Source organism: Myotis yumanensis, unplaced genomic scaffold, assembly GCF_028538775.1.
Source record: "Myotis yumanensis isolate MYYU_CA2020_CCGP unplaced genomic scaffold, mMyoYum1.0.hap1 SCAF_15, whole genome shotgun sequence".
NCBI lineage: Eukaryota > Metazoa > Chordata > Mammalia > Chiroptera > Vespertilionidae > Myotis > Myotis yumanensis.
Window position 1 is genome coordinate 11,254,771 of NW_027223766.1, and position 19,627 is coordinate 11,274,397.

A 19,627-nucleotide genomic window follows, 5' to 3' on the forward strand; every position below is an offset into this window, starting at 1 on the left:
ATTTTGTCTTCCAGACCAACTTTAACACTGTTTTAACAAGAGAGAAAATGAGAAAAGAAAACATAATTAATGATCTTAGTGATAAGTTGAAAAGTACAATACAGCAGCAAGAGCGAGATAAAGGTTAGTAAAGTTTTGTAATATGATTTTTAATTCTGTTTTAAAATTAGAAATCATTTAAGAATATTCTGTAATGCTTAATTCAACTTGGGGTGCTCTTTAGATTTGATAGAGTCCCTATCTGAAGATCGAGCTCGCTTGCTGGAAGAAAAGAAAAAACTTGAGGAAGAAGTCAGTAAGCTGCGTGGTAGCAGTTTTGTACCTTCACCGTATGTAGCGACAGCCCCAGAACTTTATGGAGCTTGTGCCCCTGAACTCCCAGGTGAAACGGAGAAGTCAGCCATCGAAACACAAGATGAAGGAAGAGTGGACTCAGCAATGGAGACAAGCATGATGTCCGTACAGTAAGTACACCTTTTTGAACTGTCTCAGATATTAGGCTTTTAAGCCACTAGTGTAAATTAAAAGTTCTGGAGGTAGGAAATATATTTAGCACTACTGGTTGATAGCTCTTATGTCTAAAAGTTGTGCCATTTTAATTCTTTAAGCTATAAACATGACAAATATTTTAATATGACTGATTGTGTGTCTTATGAATCACCCTGGCATATTTTCATAGACTGCCAGGATGAGTGTTGCTATAGTAGTATTAAGTTGTTCTTATTTACAGGAGTGTTTAAACTTTGAGACCCATAACCTAGGAGGAAAAGGCATTACTCTAGTAGTGAATATATTCATTTTGGTGAGGGTGTATTGGGGAAAGGCAGAGGAGTTTTTTGAAAAGTAAAAATGAATGTAGGTTTCTGTTTAGTTCAAAAGAAGGGACTAGAAACTGGTTAACCTTGAGACCTGGAAAGGTATGAGGCTTCAGAATGTACGTGAAAAATAGAACAAATAAGTGTAATTTGAAAACGGAAAGCATGAACATATATAGAGACCATGGCATTAGAAAACATAAATGACAGAAACAAGTCCAAATGTATGTGAAAAAATAAACTAACCTCTCTACAAAACCTGTCTGGGGAAAAAGCATCCAACTGCATTCTATGTACAAAAAAAGCATCTAAAGAAAAATTAATATAGAATATTTGATTTAATGCAATTGAGAAAGATACATAAGGCAAATAATGAAAAAATATATAAGCCACATAAAAGTAATGGTTTAGAAAAGTTAAGAAATTTTATACATAGAGAGGACACCGTTCACAACAAACAGTTGTTAATTTATAGGTGCTTTAAAATGTGACTGAATTAAATATGATTAAAACTGAAATGGAACTTTTAGAAAATATATATTTTTATTTGATTTCAGAGAGGAAGAAATGGGGAGAGAGAGATAGAAACATCAATGATGAGAGAGAACCATTGATCGGCTGCCTCTTGCATGCCCCACACTGGGGATCGAGCCCACAACCCAGGCATATGCTCTGACAGGGAATCGAACTGTTATCTCTTGGTTATCTCTTGGTCAACACTCAACCACTGAGCCACACCAGCAGGGCTAAAATGAGAACTTTTTATTATTATTATTTTTATCCTCACCCAAGGATATTTTCCACTGATTTTTAGAGAGGGTGGAAGAGAGAGGGAAAGACAGAGAGAAATATCGATGTGAGAGAAACACATCTATTGGTTGCCTCCTGCATAAGTGTTGACCAGACCAGGGCAGGGGAGGAGCCTGCAACCAAGGTACATGCCCTTGGCCGGAATTGAACTCAGGACCCTTCGGTCCACAGGCTGATGCTCTATCCACTGAGCCAAACCAGCTAGGGCATAAAATGAAAACATTTTATAGACATATTTAGGGTAGAACACTTCTTCCTCTCAGCAAAAAGTAAAACAATAAAGCAATAGAAAAACAGTTATGAAAATTAACTACATATCCTAAATCAGGGGTCCTCAAACTACGGCCCGCGGGCCACATGCAAATACAAATATTGTATTTGTTCCTGTTTTGTTTTTTTACTTCAAAATAAGATATGTGCAGTGTGCATAGGAATTTGTTCATAGTTTTTTTTTAAACTATAGTCCGGCCCGCCAACGGTCCGAGGGACAGTGAACTGGCCCCCTGTTTAAAAAGTTTGAGGACCCCTGTAATAATAAAAGCCTAGGTGGCATCGCACGATGTCGTCATAAGATGGCCGCCCCCACGTCATCACAAGATGGCTGCCACGAGATGGCCAGCAGGGGAGGGCAGTTGTGGGCGATCAGGCTGGCAGGGGAGGGCAGTTTTGGGCCATCAGGCCTGTAGGGGAGGACAGTTGTGGGCAATCAGGCCTGCAGGGGAGCAGTTAGGGGGCGATCAGGCTGGCAGGCAGAAGCGGTTAGGGGCAACCAGGCAGGCAGGCAGGCGAGTGGTTAGGAGCCAGAAGTCCTGGATTGTGAGAGGGATGTCCGACTGCCCCTGTGGGATCGGTCCTAAACTGGCAGTCAGACATCCCCCAAGGAGTCCCAGATTGGAGAGGGTGCAGGCCAGGCTGAGGGACACCTCCGCGCGCCCCCCCCCCCCCCCCCGCCATGCATGAATTTCGAGCACCGGGCCTCTAGTCAAATTAATAAAGTCTCAAGTTGTAAATATTAATATTTAAATTTTCCATTTCTCTCATAATTAGTGATGTTGAGCGTCTTTTCAAATATCTATTGGCCATGTTTATGTCCTCTTTGGAGATATGTCCATTCAGGTCCTCTGCCCATTTTTTATTTGGATTATTTATTTTTTGGTGTTAAGTCAGCTCACATCTGTCAGAATAGCTCACATTAATGAAACAAGTGCTGGCAAGAATGTGGAGAAAAGGGAACCCTCAGACATTGTTGGTGGGATTACAAATTAGTGCAGCCACTATGGAAAAACAGTATGGAGGTTCCTAAAAGAATTGGTTCAGTGCGGACTGAAAGGTCCCAGGTTTGATTCTGGTCAAGGGCATGTGTTTTGGTTGCAGGCTTGTACCCCGGCCCTGGTTGGGGGCGTGCCACCAAATGTGTCTATCTCACTTCAATGTCGCTCTCTCTCTGTCTCTCCCCCTCCCTTCCACTCTTTCTAAAATATCAATGGAAAAATATCTTCGGGTGAGGATTAATAAGAAATAAATAATAAAATAAAAGACATTATCCTAGAAAAAAGCATAAATGAATGTTTTGCTTGTAATTTCAAAAGGTTTATAGGTCTAATTACAGGAGCTTTGCTACAAAGAATGTATACCATTGAAATGTACCGTAACTTAAACAGGATGCTTTCTACAATTTAGTTCAGACCCTTAAAATTTTTTTTTTTTTAATATATTTTTATTGATTTCAGAGAGGAAGGGAGAGGGAGATAGAGAAACATCAATGATGAGAGAGAATCATTGATTGGCTGCCTCCTGCACGCCCCCTCCTGGGGATTGAGTCCGCAATGCGGGCATGTGCCCTTGACCAGTATCGAACCCGGGACCCTTCAGTCTGCAGGCTGCTGCTCTATCCACGGCGTCAAACCGGCTAGGGCAGACCCTTAAATTTTAAAGTGCTGTGTAGTAATAGTTAAATTTCTAAAATTCTTTTGAAGAATGTAAAGTCCAGAATTTTAGACTTAAACTAAAATAATTCATTGTCTCTTAGGGAAAACATCCATATGCTATCTGAAGAAAAACAGAGGATAATGCTGTTAGAACGAGTAAGTAAATTATTTTCTTTAACTGCAATATTTGATATGTTCGTTATGTGGATGCAGTTAAATATGTCTTATGCTGAAATCACACCCTGTTTATAAATTAGATCTTTTAAAAAAATATGTACTTGATTTCAGAGAGGAAGGGAGAGGGAGAGAAAGACAGAAACATCAATGATGAGAGAGAATCATTGATTGGCTGTCTCCTACACACCCCACACTGGGGATTGAGCCCTCAACTCAGTCACGTGCCCTCCTGGGAATCGAACTGTGACCTCCTGGTTCATAGGTTCATGTTCAACCACTGAGCCATGCCAGCTGGGGCAGATCTTTTTTTAATGGTTATTTTTGTAGTTAGTATTTTGAGAAGTGGCTTAGCAGTTGGCAATATCATTTCAAGACTCTTATTTGTCATATGTTTCCAGTAAATGAAGAAAAAGGTTAGTGGTCTTTATAAAATAACTATGTAGAATAATAGTTTTATTCAGTAGCTCAGAATTCATTAAAACATAAGTATGCGTAATACTTACTTGGATTGCACAAAAATAGATTATGTGAATGATGAAGAAAAGTGATGTGTTTTTTTTATAAAGATTAATTGAAATCAACATTGGCAATAAGTAGTTTCCTCCCAATTGTTTTATAGAGCACTTCTCATTCCTTTATTTTCAAGATTTTCAGCAGTTTTTTTTTCTTCTCTTTACAAGCTTATAAGAACCTAGTAAAAATTGTTCAGCTTTGGTTCTAACCTGCATTCATTGTTGTTCTTGCTGCTATTGAAGGGTTGCATGATCACATATCAGAATCAACTGGGATATATCCAGATACCTCTTCTTAGAACAGACATACTAGCAGAGTCTTTGGGGATAGATCTCAGATATTTACTGCATACTTAAAAAGTTCCACAAGTGATACGATTCTAATGCACATTAAACTTTTTAAAATCGTTGGGCTAGGTAAATATACTAAAAATGTTCTCATTTTTTAATCCAGAAAATAATTAAAACAGTGGGAAAGGATCAATAAATAAACATTTCCCACTAACTTTTGTACTGGAACTGAAAGTAATCTGAAGTTTAAAAAATTTTGTCAATCATGTTTAGATTTGAGTAAGAACAAGGAAAAACCAAACCACGGGTCTCTTTTATTTCCCCCTGCAGACATTACAATTAAAAGAAGAAGAAAACAAGCGGTTAAATCAAAGACTGGTAAGTTTTTCTCAATTGATCCAAGTCCTCATTTTAATAAATTTATCAAAAACTTAATCTTTTAAAAAAATCTAAATAAAGTTGCATGTGTCCTGAAAATGGATGGTCAGACTTATCTTTACTAGCAGCATTTAGACCATTTGGATGATTATGGTCATCAGTTGCTGTACAATTTTAGGCTTTTCTAGTCATTATTGTTGTAGTATTTTCTTTCTCTTTTTGTTTTCAAACACTAATTGAGATCCTGCATTATTCAAGATAGTGTTCAGAGGGAAATGGAAGAAATTCTGAGCATCAAAATTAAATTTAATAAACAAAGAGAGATCTGTTCATCTTTTGTTGATTTGTATAACCAGGTTTGGGCCCACTCTGCTTGGGAAGTATACGTGTCAATCTCTTTCCCTGTGAAATTTTTAAGATTAAGTATGTAATTATAAATAAGATGTAATTCTAGCCCTGACTTGTTTGACTCAGTGGATAGAGCATCGGCATGTGGAATGAAGGGTCCCAGGTTTGATTCCGGTCAAGGGCATATACCTTGGTTGTGGGCACATCCCCAGTGGGGGGTGTGCAGGAGGCAGCTGATCGATGTTTCTCTCTCATCAATGTTTCTAACTCTCTATCCCTTTCCCTTCCTGTCTGTAAAAAAAACAATAAAATATATTTTTAAAAAAGATGTAATTCTATATTGTTTTTAATCCAGCCAAATTGGATTCAGAAAATAATATAAAGTAAAAATGTAGGTAAATTTGTCCACTGAAAGTAATTGTTGAAGGAAAAGAATTATGTTATTATGAACCATATAAACTTGGACTCTTAAAAACTGGGACAGAGACAGTGTGTATAACATTGAACAACATTTTTGCAATAGTACCTAATAACGATCATGCTTTAATTATATAAGCTTTATGAACTGTTTATATTTTGTTGTTGTTGTTTTTAGATGTCTCAGAGCATGTCTTCAGTATCCTCAAGGCATTCTGAAAAGATAGCTATTCGAGAGTAAGTATTTTATTTATATTTTGTGGGGATATTTTTCTGTGCAAAAAATTTTACTGAATAATGTTGAATTGTATTGGTGAAAAAATTTTATTAAAAGGCAAGGTTTTTCACGCAGCTGGTGTGGCTCAGTGGTTGAGCATCGAACTATGAACTATGAGGTCACAGGTTCGATTCTCGGTCAGGGCACACATGCCTGGGTTGTGGGCTTGATCTCCAGTGTGGGACATGCAGGAGGCAGCCGATCAATGGTTCTCTCTCATGATTGATGTTTCTATCTATCTCTCTCCCTCTCCCTTTCTCTCTGAAATCAATAAAAATATATATTTTTTTAAAGTAAGGTTTTTCTAAATGATTATTTCTTGTAACATTATGATTGAATTAGAAATGTCTCCTATTAGAGCTTTAATTATCTTTTCTCAGTGATTTGAAAGGGTGGTATCTGACTTTACCTGCCAGCTGTATGTCAAATCAAATCAATTTATGGTGTTTCAAAGATTAGAGAGAGATGAACTTTAAAAAAAAGAAAGAAAACACTTCCTCAGAGTGCCCTGTCTACCTTTTTTAAAAAAAATCCTCACCCCGGGTGTGAGGATATTTAGAGAGAGTGGAAGGAGGGGGAAGGGGAAGAGAGAGAGGAGAGAGAGATACACATTAATTGGTTGCCTTCTGTTTGTGCCCCATCCAACTGATCCAGGGATTGCCAGGGATTGAACCTGCAACTGAGGTATATGTCCTTGACTGGGAATCGAACCTGAAGCTCTTTAGTTGGTGGGCCAGCACTCTACACCATGGTGCCAAACCGTGCAGGGCCTACCTATCTACCTTTGACAACTCATCTTCTGGTGTTTAGCCAAAGCACTACCTTCACATCATGTTAGGTGGGCAACAGATATTTGCATGGTAAATAACTAATGAATAAAAGACTGTTGTCATTTAAAAGCTTCCTCTGTGATTTTGATGACTTATTAGGTGTAGGACCCACTAAATTAAATTATTTTGACAACTAAGGAATCCGAGAATAACTCTGAATGGCTCTTGATACTTCGAACATTTCTAAAAAAGACTCTGAAGAAACAGTCACCACTTATAGCATGTTGACAAGTGGTACCATTTCTTTGTTTTCTTGCTCCCTTCACCCGAAATTAGTAATTTCCATTGTTTAAACCTAATTAACAACAAGACCCTAACTCAGTTGGCTTTCCCAAGTTGAAGAGCACTGTACTTAGAAATGGAGAATACTATACAGTGATCTCCTTGCCACTGAGACTATAACTTGCTCCCTCTGAATTTGTGTTTCTTGTAAAATGAAAGGTTAGGAAGATTACCTTCTTCCTATGACTAGATGAACTGTAGTGGGTTTCTCCCCCCGCCCCCGCCATTTTTGTTTTTTAAACAATAGATAATATTACAATTTTTATTTTTTAAAGCTTTTGGTTTCTGACAGTCGCTGGCATCATCCTTTGGACATCTTATATAAATGACCAGCATTCCAATTAGGTGCTGGGTAGGGTAATATATATATATATCTCCTATATAATAAAGAGCTAATATGCTAATTAGATCAAACAGCCAAACGGCCTTCTGGATGTCCTTCTGGATGACCGGTAGGGGCTGTGAGGGCCGGCCAGGGCTGCAAGGGCTGAGCCCCTTGCACGAAATTCATGTACTTGGGGGCGGGGTTCTCTCAGCCTGGCCTGCGCCCTCTTGCAGTCCGGAAGCCCTCGGCAATGTCCAACTGCAGGCTTAGGCCCGCTCCCACCACCACCGCTGCGCTTGCCAGCTGTGAGCCTGGCTTCTGGCTGAGTGGTGCTCCCCCTGTGGGAGTGCACTGACCAACCGGGGGGCAGCTCCTGTGTTAAGCATCTGACCCCTGGTGGTCAGTGTGTGTCATAGCTACTGGCCATTCCACTGTCGGGCCGAAACCAGCTCTCCGACATCCCCTGAGGGATCCTGGATTGTGAGAGGGTGCAGGCCAGGCCAAGGGACCCCACCAGTGCACAATCGGGGCCAGGGAGGGACGTGGGAGGTTGGCCAGCTGGGGGGGGGGGCACCGCAGGAGGGCTCCAGGGCATGTCCAGCCCATCTTGCTCAGTCCCAATCGGCCAGACCCCAGCAGCAAGCTAACCTACCGGTCGGAGCATCTGCCCCCTGGTGGTCAGTGCACATCATAGTGAGCTGTTGAGTGGCCTTAGCATATCATTAGCATATTACACTTTGGTTGAACAGACAACCGGACACTTAGCATATTAGGCTTTTATTATATAGGAAATATATATATATATATATATATATATATATATATATATATATACACACACACACATACACATACATATGTAGTAAATGTGAAAATTATATTGCCTTTGTGATACTTTAATTATAGTTAAACATCGCAGAATATATACTTAAAGTTTTCAGGATAGGGTGATAGTAACTTTTCTGGTCGATAATGACATTCCTTTATTTAGTTTTCAGGTGGGAGATTTGGTACTCATTATCCTAGACGAGCGCCACGACAATTACGTATTATTTACTGTTAGTCCAACCTTATATTTTCTGCATTCAGAATCTTTGCCTGCCCTGGATCTCAAACCAGGTGAGGGTGGTAAGTGTCATATCCATAACTAAAATAATAAAACCTGGAATGGAGAGAATATATTACAGATTTTTATTTCTTGTCTAAATATGTCAGAATCTGTTTGTTTATAAAATCTGCATTATCCAGGTTAATTTCCTGGATTCTATTGACAATTCTAAATCAACGTAGTTAATGCAATTGGGCCAGATATCTCATATCCTAGAAGTAGCAGAATTAAATTGTCACAATTCTTATATAAGTACAATCTATTTATGCTTACCTGCTTGTTAATAACATTACCTTTTTTTGACAAATTATAAAATGTTTTTTTCTGTCTTATTTATCATCCTGTGTTTCTACTTTCTTTTTTATTAAAATGTCAATTCTTAAACATTTTTAAAGGCAAAAATAAGTTTTAAAATATACTAAATTATAATGTCTATTACCTATTATTTTAAAAAATATCTACCAAATTTAAATAATTTGCAATTTTGCTGAAGGCTTTAATGAGATGCATCTATGGACTAGTGATTTCTGAGTCTGATGTACTGAACTATTTTCAGCAATCAGGTATAAATCTTCTAAAAGAATTTCTAGGCTACTTAATAGTCTAGCCCAAAATCAGGCTCAAAATAAATAGCTCTTTGCTGCCACAAGCTATTTTGTGTCCCGCCTGTCTCTCTCCTCCCCCCCCCCCCCCCTTTTATCTAGTACATACTTTTCTTCCTCAAAATAAGAGAAAGCTGATGAAGGGGCAGGGGGTTATTTTTCCAGTGACCAGCTATCACTATACTGACCAATATTAAGAAGCATTTTCTTGCCAGCCCAGTGTAGTTATCAGTCCATTTAGGGAGGGAAAATAATACATGTGTATCCTACTCTACTCCCTCTCACACGGATTTTTTAATGATGGGTGGTACTTGTCCTCACGGCTAGCTCCTTCTGTTCCCAGTCCTTACGACAGGCTTTTGTTTGATTTGGGAAAACCATTGTCTGTGTTTCTGTGTGTCAGCCTGCTGCTTGGCTGCATTCCTCTTCACAGCTATTCCTGTTCTCTCATTTGTTTATATTTGCATTTTTCTGCCCCCTAGAGTTAATGAATATAAAATTTCAGATGCAATTGTGTTAGGACAAAGAATTCACATTCTGTAGTAGTTCTGCCTATGGTTTTAACTGATTGTTTTTGGATATACACTCATTAGTGGGCCATGATTTTTGTATTTTAAAAGCCGGTGGGAAAAAGTATTCACCGTTTAGAAGGAAAGTTTTTCAGTGTTAGGCTCATGGAACAGTGGTAACGTAATTATTCAATGAGCAGGAGCCCCAGGCAAGCTCATCTTCATCCCCGCTGGCCCCAGAGGGAGAGCAATAATTAGGCTGGAGTGGACACACAGAGATCTAAATAGTGCTGGACAAAGTGGTCGGGGAGGGGTCCCCTTTATGCCCTGTCACTTTTCCATTTTTTCTATTACTTGGAAGAATTCTAAAAGCACAGGATGATACCCCGGGATACTTCACCTCAATAGAAAAACAAGAATGTATGTGTACTTAGATGCTGTTTCTATTTGGAACGATAACCTGGTCAAATACCAATTTCTGAAGTAGGCCAACATCACAATCACTCTGCTGTGGCTGCTGGTGGTGGATTACATAGAATGTCCATAAATACATGAGAAATGAGTGGGCTTTGTACCTTGAAAGCAATGAGCTTGATATTTTCTTCAGTTGATTTTTTTGGTATTTTTTTGCTTTTTATTTGAAAATTTTTTTAAAAATTTGTCATAAAGTAGCATAAGTATAGTGCAAAAAAATCCATATACCTTTACTCATGTTCACCTTTTATTAACATTTTCCCCTATTTCTATTATTTCTATATGTGTATGTCTAAATGTACAAATACAAAAATATATACAGTGTTTTATGTGCACATTGTTGTTTCCAGAACCATATGAGGCGAAGTTATATCATGGTTCTTTATCTTTAAATATTTTCAATGTGCATATCCAAAGGACAGGGAGGGAATTCAATTTTTAAGTTTTGTATACTCAGATTCACAGTGCACATTATAATTTTAAAGGCACTCACAAGTCTTGCAGAAAATAATTTAACAGTCTTTTTAAAAAATATATATTTTTTTATTGATTTCAGAGAGGAAGGGAGAGGGAGAAAGACTTAGAAACATCAATGATGAGAAAGAATTATTGATTGACTGCCTCCTGCATGCCGCCTACTGGGGATCAAGCCTGCAACCTGGGCATATGCCCTTGACTGGAATTGAACCTGGGACCCTTCAGTCCTCAGGCCAACGTTCTATTATCCACAGAGCCAAACCGGCTAGGGCAACAGTCTTAATTTACCATGGTACTCCACATCCTCCTTACACGCTCCCCCCGTCCTCCCCCTTTTTTTTTTGGTGAGGATTATGAGCAGGAGATATAGTACCCCTGTGCCACTGTCCTAGGGGTGTGTGGACTAGCAGAGTGTTTTTATGTCTGAGACAGTGGGACTTTTTAGTCCTCATTCATAAAACATAAGCATTTCATTTTACAATGAGTCTTTTCATAAACGATGAATTATCGGAAATGCTATATTACAGCATTTATAGTATTTTTCACATCCTGTGGTCTAGGGGTTTCTCTGTGTTTCTATTATGTGATAGTCTCTATGTATGTACATTTCTGATGGTTTTTCAGGATATCTTTTTTTTAATTTATTTTTTATTTTTTTATTATTTTTTTAAATTTTATTTTCTTGTTTAAAGTATTACAAATAGTAGTACATATGTCTCCTTTTTTCCCCATTGACCTTCCCCCAGCCTCCCCTACCCCCCGGCAAGGATATCTTTTATTTATATTTATGGCATACAAATTAATTTTGGCTTCTCTTGGGAATCTCAAAGACTTATCGAAACAGATAATTTATTGGCCAAAGAAGTTTCGAAATGAACTTTTTATGAGAATTTCTGATGAATTGAAAGAGAATGAGTATGAGTTTGTCACACCTGGGCTCCAGGGCAAGCCTTTCCATTCCGTCTCCTCCCACATTTTCCACCTCCCCTTTGCTCAGGCACCACCCTTGTAGACTTGCCGGTTATTTATTGTGCACTGACTGTGTTCACCCTTCCATGCACTGTGGGTACGGACGGGAGAAAGGTGCAGTTCCTGCCCCTGAGCATTGGAGGTAAAAGCAGTGCCTCTCAAAAAGCAGGGCTTTTCTTAGAATCTACAAAATAAGTTTTGTCTGCATAACTTGGCCTGTTTTCAGAATGGAAAAGGTCATCTTAGCACTTTCAGTAGATGGCACTGTTGAGCTAACTTAGAGAATTTCTAGATTTGTTTATATTTTATACTTAGATTATTTGTATATTTTTAATTTTGTTAGTTCTGTGATTTGACTTACCACCTATATTTAATGAGTAAATTAAATCAAAATTACTGGTTGAAAAGTAGACGGAATTCAGTGTTGTTTTGAAAATGGTTACACGTTTTTGTGATTTCAGCAGTCTTGCATTATTAGTCTGTTTTGATTCTGACAATTACATTTTATGATAACTATAACTGTGCTTTTAAAAAGAAACTAATTTCTTGATTTAATAGCTTCAGGTGTATCTAGAAGACCCTGGGTTCTTGGAAAAGTAATGGAAAAGGAATACTGTCAAGCCAAAAAGGTAAAAACTATATCATATGTTATAAACCTAGGAATTATGTAGAAAATTCTTATACTACTTTATATAGAAATCTTGCATAGTGCTGTCTTGGTCTTTTCGCTCTCTTGAGTGAGACCTTTAATGGGAACTTAACTGCTGATTAAAAGTGAATCTATTAATAAATAGAGTGATATTTTCTTATTTTCATACTCTACTCCCATTGAAGTATAATATTGATGGCTAAAAATGCACCTGACTGTCATATCAGCAGTGCCAGTACAACGCAATCAGTGAAATCTAGTGAGCATATTTCCTAATTCTGTAATTTTGGGCCCTTTGCTCCAAAACACTTATAGAACTTAAACTGTGTAGTATTGAAGTTTCTTTGATACTTTAAAATAATGGCTTATGGCTCACTTTGTACTATATTCTTCATCAATACTAGTGGCTCAATATATTTTCACCTGGTGAGGGGAAGATCTTGTGTCGTTTGACAAAGAGCCCCCTCCTCCCGCCAATACTCTAGCATTGAGTAGTATGATATGATGGCACCTGTATAATTTGGTTTCTTTTTTTCTTAGGCACAAAACAGATTTAAAGTTCCTTTGGGAACAAAGTTTTACAGAGTGAAAGCTGTGTCGTGGAATAAGAAAGTATAACTTGGAAGAAATTAATACATTCTGTGACATTTTCCTGATTTATCCTACAGTGTTCATTCATCACTCCAAAAACAGCAAGCCATCTTTTTATACAAAAGTCAGCGTGACAATATGCTTCATTGGTGTACATCATTTACTTTTTAACTGGCTACATACCCTTTAGAACAATAAATTTAACAAGACATTTGGCTGAATTAAAATGGTTTTGGTTTTGGTTTTGTTTTTATCCAAATGAAATGCGGACCAAACTAGTTCATTTTTCAAAGGGCATACCCTGTGCATTGTGGCTTATGATTAGCCATATTAATTGCCTGTTACATATACATTAGCTTGAACTTATTAGATAGTAAATGTTAGTTGTTATTACCAGCATTTGTCCTTTTGTGAAATCAGTATCAAAAACTTGCACTCTGAACACATTCTTTATAAAATGTATAAATTCTTCAAAACTATTTAAAGAAAGAGGAGTGTTATTGCATGCAGATAATCATAATTTTGAGTTTGCCTCTGTAGATTACTAAAGCAAATTGTTTCATTTATTTTTTTAATGCCCTTTGATGTTTCAAAACAAAAAGGAACTCAATTTGATTGATTGATTTTTAAGATCAGCCATAATTATCAGTCTTTAAAAGCACTTTCAACAGATCGGTCGCTTGGGTTCTAAAGGGAAGAGTCTGTGCTATTGACACTTTAAATGCAGCACGGAAACCTTCCCAACATCTTTATTATTCTGTTAAGAATAATTATATTGATGAAATTATAATTCATGGTTCCGTTTCAGAAAAAACATATTCGTTGTACATTAACTGTTTAGAGGTCATTTAAATAACAAAATATTGTATTGTAAAAGACATGTAGAATTTTAAAACAATAAAGATTTGAACCTGTAAATGTGTGTGCCTTTTAAGAAGGATACCTTTTTAATATATTTGAGTGCTTGCGGGACATGGGAAAAATTTGTTCTGTATTATATCAAAAGAAACATGTTAATTACAAAAATGTTCTTTAATTATATACTATGTAACAGGGTAAAACAGTGTTATGTAGAATAGAGTTGTGTAAACTAAACTAGAATTTTAAACAAATTGCCATGGAGCAAAGGTATTTAAATGAGTTAGTTGAGTTGGATGAAACTTGTTTCAGGTTTGTTGCTATAGAGAACAATAAATAAAATGATTTTCCCCCCAGAAAATATTTAATTTCTTCATAAAAATAAGTTAAATATTTTTTTAAATATGTATGTCTAATAGCACAGAAAATGGAATAAACACCATAGTGTATAGAAAACTGAATTTGACATATTAATGAATAAATGAACAAATGACTTAACATGTTTCTATTTAATCCTTTCATGACATCTTAATGCAAAGAGTACCAAAGCAATAAATTCCTTAATATACAGAGTGGTTTTTAAAAGCAGATTTTTTGGGTCTAATTGAATCTTCCAGTCGGGCCATTTTTACTTAATTGGGGCCCTTCAAATGTAATATGTGGTCATTGTGCTGTGGAGTTACAGTGGGCTGACACATGACGTCGCATCCATCATCTCGTTAGTGCTGCTCTTTAATTTTGTAGCTTATAGTTTTTCTTATGTCCATCTTGTCAGTGTTCACATACACATTTATAAAGCAGAAAGGCAATGCAGTTTTCTTAACAAAGAAAAAAAAAATGAGCCCTAGCCCGTTTGGCTCAGTGGATAGAGTGTCGGCCTGCGGACTAAAGGGTACTGGGTTCGACACTGGTCAGGGCACATGCCTGGGTTTCAGGCTCCACCCCCAGCAGGAGGCAGCCAATCAATAATTCATCATTGATGTTTCTGTCTCCTCCCTACCTGAAACCAATCTTTATATATAAAGGCCTAAGTGACAGTTCAGTAGGTATGAAATGCACTGACCACCAGGGGGCAGATGCTCAATGCACAGGCATGGAAACCTGGAACAGACTGATGAATCTCAGAGAGATTGGGGGAGGGCAGGAAGAGATTAACAAGATCTTAAATGAATACTAGAGGCCTGGTGCACAGGTGGGGTCCCTCAACTTGGCCTGCACCCTCTCGCAATCTGGGACCCCCCAGGGGATGTTGGACTGCCTGTTTTGGCCCAATCCCTGCAGGCCAGGCCGAGGGACCCCACCAGTGCACAAATCCGTGCACCAGGCCTCTAGCAAAATAAATTAAAAATTCATAAAAAAGAAAATGAAACCTGGAAATCAAAACTCATCAATTGTATCCTTACCTTTGGGTGATGAAGGAAAATGTACTGAGAGGTTTGGCATCAGAATGTTTGCATTCCAGGTCTAGATATAACTTGACTTCGGGCAAGTTGCATAAACTCTGAACCCAGTTTTCTCATGTATGAAATTGTGTTATAATAGGACCAACTTCATAGGGTTATTTTGAAGATTAAGTGATAAAAATTACAAATCTAAAGTGCTTCAAACAATTTCTAAAAACAGGCTAAGTACTCAGAAAACAGGAGCTATTGTAAAGCTTCCTTTAAAAATCTGAATTTCACTATTCAGATTCTAATAGAAATGTTTTTGTTGTTAAAGGATGGATATTTAAATCATGTTTCACTGCAAAGTAAATGAAGTATATGTAAATTGTGTGAATAGCTTACTTATTTTGGCAAATATGCCTGGATATATACTAAGAAGAAATGAGCAAAAATTAAACTTTTACTTGCATTTACTTTAAAAATTGCCATGGTGTAAAAACAAATTTAGTATGTACCTAAGCCTTTGTCACATTTCCCAGTTTTGCTGCCTAGAGATGATATTACTTGGCCATTTTTATCTTATGTTCCAAATTATATGACCATACTACTGTTTTTAAATATATATATATTTTATTGATTTTTTACAGAGAGGAAGGGAGAGGGATAGAGAGTCAGAAACATCGATGAGAGAGAAACATCGATCAGCTGCCTCCTGCACACTCCCCACTGGGGACGTGCCCGCAACCAAGGTACATGCCCTTAACCGGAATCAAACCTGGGACCCTTGAGTCCCCAGGCTGACGCTCCATCCACTGAGCCAAGCCGGTTAGGGCATAAATTCATATTTCTTTTTTTTTTTTTTTAATATATTTTTATTGATTTCTTACAGAGAGGAAGGGAGAGAGATAGAGAGTTAGAAACATCGATGAGAGAGAAACATCGATCAGCTGCCTCCTGCACATCTCCTACTGGGGATGTGCCCGCAACCCAGGTACATGCCCTTGACCGGAATCGAACCTGGGACCTTTCAGTCCGCAGGCCGATGCTCTATCCACTGAGCCAAACCGGTTTCGGCTAAATTCATATTTCTTGTATGGGATTTTAATTTGTGCGTCAGCCCCTCCTTCAGATCCCCAACCTAGCCTTGTAGGTCATGGCAGGTCACACCACCTGGCTAGGGGAAGTCTTAAAATTTTCTCTTTATTTCTCAAGTGTATGATAAACCTTTTAAAACTCCATTTCCCTTGTATTCTGATTTCCTATTTTCTATCTGATTGATAAACTTTAGTCTTTTCTGAGAGTTTTCTCAATTTTAAACCATTTCATTGAATTTTTATGTTGACAATTATGGTTATAACTTTCAAGAGTGATGATTCTCTTTCGTGATAGGGTCCATTATCTTTTCACATTTCTCTGAAGATATAAATTGTTCTTCTTTAGTTCTCTTTTATGTCCTCTATTGTCTCCAAGGCATTTTTTTCTTATTAATTTTGTTTTTATTTCATGTCAGAAGTGCTCCTGAATTGTCTGGTGTTCCTTGTTTATCCTCAGTTTCAAGAGTGAGGCACTACACAGCTGATGTTCAGTTCTGTTTTAAATCCCTCCTGTACCTCTATCTGGAAAATAGAGAAAATTTTAAAAACTTTATAAAATATTGGAAATCTTCTGGCTTACCTCACTCTTTTTTTATTTGAAGGTGAACAATCTTGATTTCTTTTTATGGATATAAATGGTGTTTGAAAAATTGGACAGATATGTACAAAAAAATAAAGCTAGACACGTTCTTACCATATTTTTAAATTATAGAAAACTCCAAACATTCTGAAGTAGAGGAATTGTATAGTGTAAAGAATGCCTAGTATTCACCACCCAGATTTAGTAATCATGCTTTCTCTATCTTCACCCATTTCCCTCTGTTCCTGAGTTATTTTGAAGCAAAGTTTAGTCACTTATTCAGTCACTGGCTCTGTAATAGGCCAAGGGCAGAGATCATTTTGGTGGGGAGCACAGAGAGTTCACTAGTGATGGGAGGTTGGAGAACCAGGCTCAGAAACAGAATTGGGGAACTTGAGAGGTCTCGGTAGCAGACTTGGTAGAGCCCAGCCGCTGGCATAACCGAGTGGCATATCCTTTGTCCCTCTGTTCTGCTTTCAGATTCTAGGGAGGCAGTAGGATTGTCGTAAGTGTGGCCCTCTGTCCTGCCTTGGCCAGGGGAGGCCCCACAGCTTGACTCAGTTGTACTGACACTACTCAGTGGGGTGAGGTGATTCTCCTGAATTTGGGAATAAGGACGGGAAAGCCAAAGGGCTACAGGGAGAGCGGAAATAGTCCTGGTGACAGCGTCCTGCTTCACGGAGGCAGTTAAGAAAAATATGGAACAGCCATAACCGGTTTGGCTCAGTGGATAGAGCATCGGCCTGCGGACTGAAGGGTTCCAGGTTTGATTCCCGTCAAGGGCATGTATCTTGGTTGCGGGCACATACCCAGTGGGGAGTGAGCAGGAGGCAGCTGATCGATGTTTCTCTCTCATCGATGTTTCTAACTCTCTATCCCTCTCCCTTCCTCTCTATAAAAAATAAAATATATTAAAAAAATAGAAAAAAAATATGGAATGAAAAACAGAGGAACACTTTTTAAAAAATGTTTATTTCAGAGAAGAAGGGAGAGAGAGGGAGAGAGAGAAATATCAATGATGAGAGAAACACTGATCAACTGCCTCCTGCAAGTTCCACACTGGGGATCGAGCCCGCAACCTGTGCCCTGACTGGGACTCGAACCATAACGTGGTTCATAGGTCGATGCTCAACCACCGAGCCATGCCAGCTGGGCTGGAGGGACACTTAAAAAAAAAAAAAGAAGTAATGGCTGAAGGTAAAATGGCAGGAAAAAGAGCTGAATATTGTAATGAAATGATGATAGGTGTCATTCTTTTAATTGTGCTGAGAATTAAAAAAACATTTTTTTTAACAATCTGGTCATGCATTCAAATTTTAGTCTTTTTCCTTACATTATGAACAGCTAATTTGATGTGACTTGTGTTATCTTGCCATTTCTCAATTATTGATTCAACTTCTGAAAGAACAGACTTTTCAAAATAAGCTTTTTATTTTAGAATAATTTCAGTGGCAAAGATAGTATAGATTTCCCACAAATACCCCTCAGGTGGTTCCCCCATCACTAAAATCTTACACCACCATTTGTCAAACTAAAAAGTTAGCATCAGTACTTACATTACTGTTAATTTAATTGCAGACTTCATGTAGCTTTCACCCGATCTTTCGTGTCTTCTTCATGTTTTAGGACCCAGTAAAAGGTACCACACTGCATCTCGTTATCATGGCCCCGTCATCTCCTCTGGCCTGTGACTCAGTCCTTTTCTCTCATGATCTTGACAGTCTTGAGGAGGAGCAGCCTGGTGCCCTACAGAATGTTGCCCAACCTGGGTTTGTCTGATGTTTTCCTCAAGGTTAGACTGGAGTTGTCGGCATTTGGAACGAAGACCACAGAGATTAAGTGCCCATCATATCAAGGAACATGTCACATTCCAGACACCCCAGATGATGTGCACCTTCATCACTGTGTACGCTGGTGTTTTCCAGGGCTCTCCACTACAAAATCACCATTTCCCTTTGTCTAGTATTTGGAAACAAGACACTAGTTCTAGTCCATGCTTAAGAGGTGGGATGGCGATTAAGCTCCACCTTTTGGATAAGGGAATATCTACATTATTTTGAATTCTTTTATAAGGAGGAGTTGTGAGAGAAGACTTTATACTTCCTTTTTTTTTTTTAAATATTTAGAAAATGTTATATGTTTTGAGAATCTAGGCATTTGCCCAGTGGCCTCTGTGACCCTTTCAGACCTCATCTCCATCAATGTCTAAACATTGTGTTTAAAAAAGTTAAAGCCCTAGCCGGTTTGGCTCAGTGGACAGAGCCTTGGCCTGTGGACTAAAGGGTCCCAGGTTCGATTCCGGCCAAGGGCACATGCCCGGGTTGTGGGCTCGATCCCCCCCAGTAGGGGGAGTGCAGGAGGCAGCCAATCAATGATTCTCTCTTACCATTGATGTTTCTCTCTCTCTCCCTCTCCCTTCCTCTCTGAAATCAATAAAAAATTATATATATATAAATATATATATAAATAAATATATAAATAAATATATAAAATTATATATATATATAATTATATATATACTAGAGGCCCAGTGCATGACATTCATGCACTGGGGGTGGGGCGCTCCCTCAGCCCAGCCTGCACCCTCTTGCAGTCCAGGACCCCTCGGGGGATGTCTGCCTGCCGGCTTAGGCCCACTCCTGTCACTGCCGCTGTGTTCACCAGCCATGAGCCTGGCTTCAGGCTGAGTGGCGCTCCTATGGGAGTGCACTGACCACCAGGGGGCAGCTCCCGCATTCAGTGTCTTCCCCCTGGTGGTCAGTGAGCAACATAGCCACTGGTCATTCCTCTGTTTGGTCAATTTGCATATTAGCCTTTTATTATATAGGATAGTTAAATTCATCAATAGTTTAAGGTCATTCAACATTATTTGTTATTGTTATTAAATAAGTCATATAAGTATTTATTATGGGTCATGTTTAAATGATACCATAAGAAGTGG

The 19,627-nt window shown here is 38.3% G+C and overlaps 1 protein-coding gene across 2 annotated transcripts in view; it reads left to right on the forward strand.

The window, feature by feature from the left end:
* RB1CC1 (RB1 inducible coiled-coil 1) overlaps positions 1-14,125 on the forward strand; it is a 67,985-nt gene extending 53,860 nt beyond the window's left edge. Inside the window, exons 17-24 of one of the 2 annotated variants that reach the window (XM_070392321.1) lie at positions 15-123; positions 224-464; positions 3,655-3,709; positions 4,864-4,911; positions 5,855-5,913; positions 8,382-8,518; positions 12,088-12,158; positions 12,719-14,125. In XM_070392321.1, the coding sequence (XP_070248422.1) occupies positions 15-123; positions 224-464; positions 3,655-3,709; positions 4,864-4,911; positions 5,855-5,913; positions 8,382-8,518; positions 12,088-12,158; positions 12,719-12,796 (798 nt within the window). In that variant the 3' untranslated portion in view covers positions 12,797-14,125. The remainder of the gene's footprint in view (positions 1-14; positions 124-223; positions 465-3,654; positions 3,710-4,863; positions 4,912-5,854; positions 5,914-8,381; positions 8,519-12,087; positions 12,159-12,718) is intronic. The other variant, XM_070392322.1, reaches the window with a different exon arrangement.
* Positions 14,126-19,627: the final 5,502 nt, after the last annotated feature.